This window comes from Trachemys scripta, chromosome 7, assembly GCF_013100865.1.
Source record: "Trachemys scripta elegans isolate TJP31775 chromosome 7, CAS_Tse_1.0, whole genome shotgun sequence".
NCBI classification, from domain to species: Eukaryota; Metazoa; Chordata; order Testudines; family Emydidae; genus Trachemys; species Trachemys scripta.
Genome location: NC_048304.1, coordinates 29480351 through 29488498, shown reverse-complemented (window position 1 = coordinate 29488498; position 8148 = coordinate 29480351). Strand labels below are relative to the sequence as shown.

At 61.9% G+C, this 8148-nt stretch overlaps 1 protein-coding gene across 1 annotated transcript; it reads right to left on the bottom strand.

Moving 5' to 3' along the window:
- Positions 1–933: 933 nt before the first annotated feature.
- Positions 934–8148, bottom strand: BRMS1 (BRMS1 transcriptional repressor and anoikis regulator). The gene is made up of 11 exons (XM_034776831.1): positions 8041–8148; positions 6388–6533; positions 5948–6038; positions 5555–5682; positions 4782–4861; positions 4280–4376; positions 3575–3667; positions 3096–3160; positions 2282–2321; positions 1759–1891; positions 934–1461 (listed from the first exon to the last, which is right to left on the bottom strand). The coding sequence occupies exons 2-11, from the start codon at positions 6524–6526 to the stop codon at positions 1344–1346; spliced, it is 984 nt and encodes a 327-aa protein (XP_034632722.1). The 5' UTR covers positions 6527–6533; positions 8041–8148; the 3' UTR covers positions 934–1343.

Genomic DNA, 8148 nt, shown 5'->3' with positions numbered 1-8148 from the left:
AATCAGCTGGGCATGCAGAGAAGGGAGATGAGCCATGGGGAGGGGAGTGGGGTGTTGGAATCCAGGAGATCAGTTCTCTGCACAACTCATGGGGTGTCAGGCTAAAGCCCCAATGTGGGGAGGGACTAGTAGAGACCCCCTGTGGGCAGTTGGCAGGAGGCTTTGAAAGTCCAGCATGGGGCAGAACAAAGATCGGGGTGGGATTCCCAGGTTTGTGACAGATCCCCCCCACCCCGTGACCCAGTTCAACTCACCCTAAGGCCCTTGTAGTCTCTCCAGAGCCTGTGAAGTTGGGGTGCAGCGCTGGCTGGGCTCATGCAGAAGGGACGGGAGGGATCCCCCATTTTCATTTTCCCCCTTGCTCTGCTGAGGAGCGCTGGAGTGGTGCAGGCAGCTGCGCTTCTTGGTGTGCTGGGGGAGGCCTGGCTGAGAACGGGCACAGCCCAGACACGAGGCCCCCAGGTTGTCGGCCACATGAGCGGCTCCCAGCAGTACGGTCTGGCCAGGGACTGGGAGGGGCCCTGTCTTTCCCGAGGGAAAGGAAGGCTGGAAAAGGGGCAACAGTGCGGGTTGGGAGAGTTGGGGGGGGTCCCAAAGGTGCTGCCACTTGGGGGAAAGAAGCCAGGGTGTGCGTCCCAGAATCAGAGCAGGTTGGAGGTGGGGGTGCCCTGATGCTGCAGTGACCCCCCCCCCCCCCAAGGGGTGGGGGCCGCCGTTCTTGGGGGGCCCAGAGACAAAGGGCGGCGGACACTGCTGGGGGGGGGGGCTGCTGGCTTAGAGCTGGGAACCCTCTGTGCCCCAGCAAGGGGACACCCCACTCACCCCCCATCCCCAGCCCACCCTGGGGCTGGAACGGAGCTGGCGTCCCCTAGAAGAGAAAAGCCCCATGTCCCACTCCCCAGCATACACTGAAATGAATCAAAGGGCCAAGAATTGTATGTTTCACTTGGTTTTTAATGTGAACGCTTCCAGGGGTCTGGCCGAGGCCCAGGGCTTTTCCTGCTGAAGCCCCTGGAACCAGCACCCCTATTTCCCTGGGGGGCACAACAGCCCCAGGCACCGGGGTTTACGTGCAGCCCCCCAAGATTGCTACAAACACCAGAGTCCTAGCGAGGGAAGCGAGCGGTGAAGCCTCGTGCTGGCCTGTCTGCAGGGATCTGAGGCGGGAGCACTGGCCATGGGAATACCCCGCCGGGCAGGGCCCCAGAGTCCTCTCCATCTGAGTCCTAGTGCAAGGGGAGAGCAAGTCCAGCCACTCGGTGCGCCGGGGAGGGTCCGTGGGCCATTGGTTTCCAGGAGGAGGCCTGTGCCGAGCCGCAGGGCTGAGCCACGAGAGGGCCCGCTCAGGCCTTGCGCACCGAGTACTTGCCCTTCTGCAGCTGCGAGACGTAGATTTTGGTCTTGGTGCCATCCTCCCGGCGCAGCCAGACCTCCCCAGTGCTGACAGCCGTGATCACTGCCCTGCGGGGGAGAGCAGGGATCACAGTCAGTCCCCCCGCCCTGGGACTGGATTGGAGCCAGCACTCCCTACGGGAAAGGCCCTGTATCCCATTCCCCGCCCCCTGAGCCAGCCAGACCCCCTGCCCTGGGGCTGGATCGGAGCCAGCACCCCCTGTAGAGAGAACAGCCCCTATCCCATTCCCTGTCCCCCTGAGCCAGCCAGTCCCCCGCATTGGGTCTGGATCAGAGCTAGCGCCTCCTCAAGGGAAAAGGCCCCGTGCCCCATTCCCTCCAGCCAGCCAGTCCATGGCCACTCACTGCGCGGGTGCCTCGTCCCCGACCTCCAGGATGACGCTCTGCCCTTTGCTGTAGATCTCACCCTCATAATGCAGCCGCCCGTCCTCGCAGCGGGCTGAGAACTGGGCGCCTGGCTTCTCCACCTTCACCAGCACTGGGGGGAGGGAGGTGATCAATGCTGGGGGGGGCAGGCACAGCCCCACATACTGGGGGGGTTGGGGCCACCTGCCCTGAGGATGGGTCCTGCTGGCAGCTGCAGGGCCAGGTTAGCTCGTGTCCTGGTTGAGGCACTGGGGGAGACCAGAGGTGGCAAGGGGGATCTGTGCAGGGTGGTGGAGGGCAGCAAGATGGCAGGCGAGGAGCCATGAAGGGGCAGGAGGGGCCCGACTGGGATTCAGGTCAGAGCCAGCACCCCTAGGTGGAAAGACCCTGCACCCCACTTCCTGAACACCTGAGCGAGCCACTTCCCTGCCCTGGGGCCAGACTGGAGCTGGTGCCCCTAGAGAGGAAATGCCCCATATCTTATCCCTTCCCCAACTCTTACCATCGGATTTTCTTTTCTGGGGTGACACGGCTGCTTTAGCCTGTAGGGAGAGACAAGACGATTAAAGGGGCTTACGCAGGGATCGTGCTCCACCCCCTGCGGCTGCTCACAGAGCTATGCAGACCCCACCCATGCTGGTCCCCCAGGAAGGATGGCAGCATTAGCCTGTGAGACAGATGGGGAAACTGAGGCACAGGGTAAGGGACTCACTCAGCATCAGTGAACAGAACCAGGGAGTCCTGACTCCCAGTCCCCACTCTCCACCCAGAGCTGGGGATAGAACCCAGGAGTCTTGGTTCCCAGCCCCACCCTCCCCATCACTCTAACCCACTAGACCCCCACACTATGCTCCCAGAGCCAGGGACAGACCCCAGGAGTCCTGGCTCCCAGCTCCTGGCCCAGCTATGCAAATGGTGACTTTTTAAAGGGCATATTAAGAATACATATGAAAATAATCCCATTTCCACATGTTTGATCCCAAACGGCAGAGCTAGGAAGGGGGATTATTATTCTGCAGAACAACTAAGGGTGTGTATGAGGGGTGGTTATTAAGGGACCTAGGCAGCCTGTGGGGAAGCCAGGGGACATGTGTGTGTGGGAGGGGCTTAAGGGACCCAAGCATTGTGTGAGGTGGCCAGGGGTGTGTGAGGGAGTGGGGGTTATTAAGGGACTCAGAGGTCCTGCAGTGTCGCTGAGGGATGTGCGGGGCGGGGGGATGGGGTTTCAGGGACTCAGGCATTGTGGGGGGTGGCCAGTGGTGTGCGAGGGAAAGGGGGTTATTAAGGGACCCAGGTGTCCAGTGGGTCAGCCTCACCTTTTTGATGGCCGTCCAGTCTTCCAGGATGTCGATGTCCCGCAGCATGTAGACGATGTAGGGGCGTGAGGGGCATGTTAAGGGCATGTAGCCATACGCAGCCATGGTGATCATTTAGCCCCATTCCCTCCCACACCAACTTGGGGAGGGGGCAGCATCAGAATGCGGGGGGGACGGACGGGGACGGGGACGACAGTAGCAGCTAGCCAGGCAGGAGCCAACAGGATTCCCTGCCACAGGGCACCGCAGAGAGGGGAGCCCCTGGGTCAGACATCCCAGCCCCTCTTTTCCCCAACATCACCACTGGGACTGGAAGGGTCAGGGGCCAGGACTGATGGGACAGGTCTGTCCCGGGGGAGAAGATACCAGCATGGCCAGCGGGGAGATACCAGCAGAGTGTGTGTGGGGGCGGTGGGGGGACACCACCATGGTCCCTGCCCCACGCCCAGCAGAGGGAGGGAATACCAATGTAAGGATATCAGACACAAGCGGCGCTTTCTTCCTCTTGGCGGGCCGGAAGGGATCCCACTTCTTGAGGCTGTTCTTGGGGCGCAGCTTGTCGTCCCACCACTCTAACCCAGGAGGAGAGGACAAGGGTCAGAGGACAGTCCCTCCCACCGGGCTGGGGGAGGGGCCTGCTTGGCAGCAGCCCACTCTCCCCCTCCCCGCTGCCCCACAGGGATGCCTCTGGGGGGCAAAGGGGACTCAATCCTCTCTCTCCACTGGGGCTGCCAGTGCAGGGGAAGTTAGTGCCCTCTGGGGACAGGAATGAGTGGAGTGGTTTGTGCCAGGAGTGGGGGGGGGGCAGTGAGCCCAGTCCCTTGTGGGGCAGGATGAGACCCAGCAAACTCACCTCACACATGGAGCAAAGGAACAGCTAGAAAGTGGGAACAACACTAGGATACTGGGCAGGATGGACCCGTTGGTCTGATCCATGGGATGCAGCGACCCTGGACACAGCTGCCTTTGTAATGGGGATGCAGGGGTGTGTGACACTGGGGAATGGTGGGAGGGACCCTGTGGGGGGCAGCAGCGGTGTGGCAGGGGGCATCAAACTGGGGATGACTGTGGAGGCACACTGAAGTGAGAGCAGGTTAGAGGCACCCTGAATGGCCAGGAGGCAGAGACACGTGGAGAACGGCAGTGGGGGAGGGGAGTTGGGGGAGGCCCTGGGGCTCACTGACCTGAGGTGATGTCGATGCTCTGCCGATCATCCTCCAGGCGCTGGATTCGCTCCAGCAGCTCGCTCTGCATGTTGTCGTAGAGCAACAGCTTCTCACTCTGTGTGGACAGGATGGGGTCGGGGGCGCAGCCAGGATGGACCCACCCCCTTGGCACAGAGAACACTAGGGAGGCCCTGGAGGCGCAGCCAGACCCTATCCCACCCCCAGGCTGTGGGCTCCCAGCCTCCCACCCGGCTCGTTTGGTCCCATTCCTGGCCCTCCCGCAGTGCTCCCTGGGAATGCTGGGGGTGCAGAAGTCAGCCACAGGGCTCAGACAGGATGCGGCATCTGGAGCTGGAAAGTGGATGGAGGGTCTGCGGGAGCAGGGCAGTCCATGGGGGCACCTCAGGGCAAGATCGGGGGGCTTACGCAGGGGGCCCCGTGGGGCATGGAGGGGTAGATGGGGGCCTGCAGGGGACCTCAGCAATGGGTAGGAGCAGAGGGAGGTCATGGGGGCCCTCACCTCCAGGTGCTGGCGTGCTCCCTGCAGTTCACACTCGTGCTTGTTCCTCACCACCTCCAGGCACAGCCCCTTGTAGATGCCTGCAAGAGGGGGGGACCAGTGACCCCTGTCCATCCACCAGCCCTCTGCCTCCATGCCCAGCCACAGCCTTGTGAGATGCCCACCCTGGCTAACCCCAAGCCTCCCAGGAGGCTCCCAGTCCAAGTCCCTGCCCCCCTACCACCACCAGTCCGGGCCCTGCCAGCCTCACTCCCATGATTCTGCGAAATTCCTGCCCTCTGGGCCCTGCCATCAACTCCCCTCTCTGGGCCCCACCCCTTCCTCCACCTGCCTGAATCTCTCTACCCCTGAGTCCCCTCCCAGGGCTGCCTGCCAGCACCCTCCTCTGAATTCCTACCCCACCCCACAGGCCTGAGTCCTCCCCATGCCTCTCCTGAATCCCCTCCCCCCGCTTCCTCTCCCACAGGCTCCCCCACCCGCCATCCATCATCCCTTCTCCTGAACCCTTCCTTCCCCACACTGGATCTGGGCCCTGTCATTTCCCCTCCAAGCCCAACTGCCCCCAGCTCCTGAGCCTTCAATCCTTGCTGCTCCCTTAGAGCTGGTCACTGCCCTCTGAGGCCTGCCTGGACCATGACAGCCCAGGGGACATAGCCACTCTCCCCCCACACCCTGGTACTGAGCCCTGGCACCCCAACTCCTCAGCGGTGGGACCAATCCCCTGTGGGGCAGCAGGGGATACAGCTAACACATGGGCAGGGCCAGGAGCTCACCAGCCACCTCGATGCGGATCTTCATGTTGTTCTGCAGGACACCCAGGGGGTCGAGGTACTCGGCCGCCCGCCCTGACGCCACGTCCTCCAGCTTGGCCTTCACCTGGTTCAGCCGCTCCTTGAATAGCCTGCAGGGTGCACCAGCAGGGACTGAGCACAGCCCTGTCCACCCCCCCCCACCCCCCCCCCCCCCCGCCCCACCTCGCCCCCGCGCCCCCCCCCCCCCCCCCCCAGCACAGCACAGGCCTGTCCAGCCCCATCCAGCCCACTGTGTCAGCCAGAACTGAGACAACAATCTCTGGGGTGGGGTGCAGGGACAGTTTGTCCCAGGATCCCTCGCCTGGCACTGAGATACAGGCACCTCAGGGATGGGGAAGCCAACAAGAGACTCACTTTTCCTTGAGCTCAGAGAACTGCTTCTCCAGGTCACACATCTCATCCAGGCACTCGCTGCGGCGCCGCTCACAGTCCTCCTCGTCCATCTCTGTAGGGAACAGCACATGTACCTTCCAGCCCATGCTCACCCATGGGCATAGTGCCACACACAGACCACCCGGGGAACTGAAGCACACAGAGTCAGGACACTCACCCAGGGGCACACATACAGCTGGGGATAATAGAACCCAGGAGTCCTGGTTCATCGGCCCATCCCCCTATAGCCCACTAGACCCCACTCTCCTTCCAGAACTGGGAACAGAACCCAGGAGTCTGGGGAGAGGATACCAACTTGGCTGGGCCATGACTCTTACCCAGGAAGCACGGCCACCCCCCCCAGTACCGCTCTGTGATGAAGGGCCAAGCCCCACCCCAAATCCCCTTCCATACCCCAGTACCTGAGCTTTCTTCCTCTGATTCAGAAGGGCTGGCACTATGCTCCTCCTCGCTCTCCTCCTCTTCGCCATTCAGCTCAGGTGCCGAGTCCCCGTCCCCCTCCATCTCCTCCGCCTCCTTGGGCGCCGGGTGCACCGGCATGGGCACTCTGGATGATCAATGGCAGGGATTATTGCCAGGTGACCTGGGAGGGTCCTACTTCACTGCACCCCCCACTGCCCTCCATCATATGCAGAGCAAGGGGCCCTGGACAGGGACAGCTGCCCCCCAACTCATGGGACCCCCTGTGTGCCCAGAGCATGGGTCTGGAGGGGGCAGCTCCAACCTCCAAGCCCTGCCAATGTCCAAGCCCTGCCAAGACCCCAGCCCCAGGGCTACTTCAACTAGTGGACCCCAGTCTCCATAGCCCATTGAGCCCCCAAGGCTTCCTATTGGCCAAGGAAGTAACTGCCTTCTCCACTGGGAACACCACTGAGACCTGACAACTTGTTCCACATGTGGGCCCTGAATACATATCACACGGGGCTGGATCAGAGCCAACGCCTCCTACAGGAGACAGGCCCTGTGTCTTATTCTCCCTCTCCCCCACATCCTCCTGCCACGGGGCCAGACCAGAGCCAACGATTCCCTGTTCTCACTGCATTGTGATGTGCAGCCACCTTGGGGGAAGCCCCACAAAGCCACCCAGTCGCTCTGTCAGGGAGCAAGGTGCTATCAGCTGGTAGCTGCTATTGCAATGGTTTCCTGACATGTGATGTGACTGCAGAGATGGGTGCTAGCCTCAGCGGAGTCAGCATGGCGACCCCGGCGTTCTGCTGCCATGAGCCTGGAGCTCCCTCCTCGCCAACACAGCGGGTCCCAATCCAGGCCCATGGGGCACCGGAGCTAGCAGGGAGCAGGACTCTAAGGCTAGGAATACAGGCAGAGACAGTAACAGAACCCAGGAGTCCTGGCTCCCAGCCCCCTGCTCGCTCTGTAACCATAGTCTGACCCAGCTCCCCGCTGGCTTTATTGGTGCATGTGCAATGCTCTTCCCCCCACCCCTTGATGGGAATGAAATATCTCATCTTCTGCTCACTCGAGAGCACTGAGGAACATACCAATACTAACACTTCCCCCTCCAGTTGACATTGTCTGCTCTATTTCCGTGTTGGGGAAGGTACCACTGACCCCCCCGCCACAGCAGGAGGGCACAATTCACACACACACACCCCGAGATGTCTTGGTCTCTCCCAGTTCCTTTGAGTTTGCTTTGGAAGGTGCCATTCAGGTTCCCATGATGGGGGACAGCAGGATATACGGCACCCTTTCCCAGGCTACAATGGTCTGCACCCCCAGTGCGTTTCAAACGGGGAATGGATCATTGAGCACCCACACTACGAGGGCCGCAACCCTCCCCTTTGAGTTGCAATGGTCTGGGCCGGCCGCCACTGTAAGTTCTCCCCCTGGGGTTGCAATGAGCCGGCCTGCCCTCCCTTGAACTCAATGGGGATGGAACCAACAAGCTCCAGAAGCAGGGGAGACAGCGAATTCCCCCCTTGGGCTGCTCTGCTCTAGCTCAGCTTCCATTGATCTCAGCTGGGAATGCACCACCCAGCACCCCATGGAGGGAGGCTGCGACGAATCCATCTCCCGCTGCTCTGAGCCCCACGTACCTCGGGGAGCCCAGGCCGGCAGCCTCCCTCCCGTAAGCGCTTCGCTTCTCCGTACCCGGAAGCTCCACACCTACTGGCTCCGCCCCATCCTCTGCCAGCCAATCAGGG

Excerpts from the sequence above, each read along its gene's own strand:
- BRMS1 (XM_034776831.1), bottom strand. The coding sequence starts at position 6,526 with ATGCCGGTGCACCCGGCGCCCAAGGAGGCGGAGGAGATGGAGGGGGAC. Across the intron at positions 4,862-5,554 it reads GATCCGCATCGAGGTGGCTG|GCATCTACAAGGGGCTGTGC; the intron begins GTGAGCTCCTGG and ends CCCCTCTTGCAG. Across the intron at positions 4,377-4,781 it reads GAGCACGCCAGCACCTGGAG|AGTGAGAAGCTGTTGCTCTA; the intron begins GTGAGGGCCCCC and ends CTGTCCACACAG.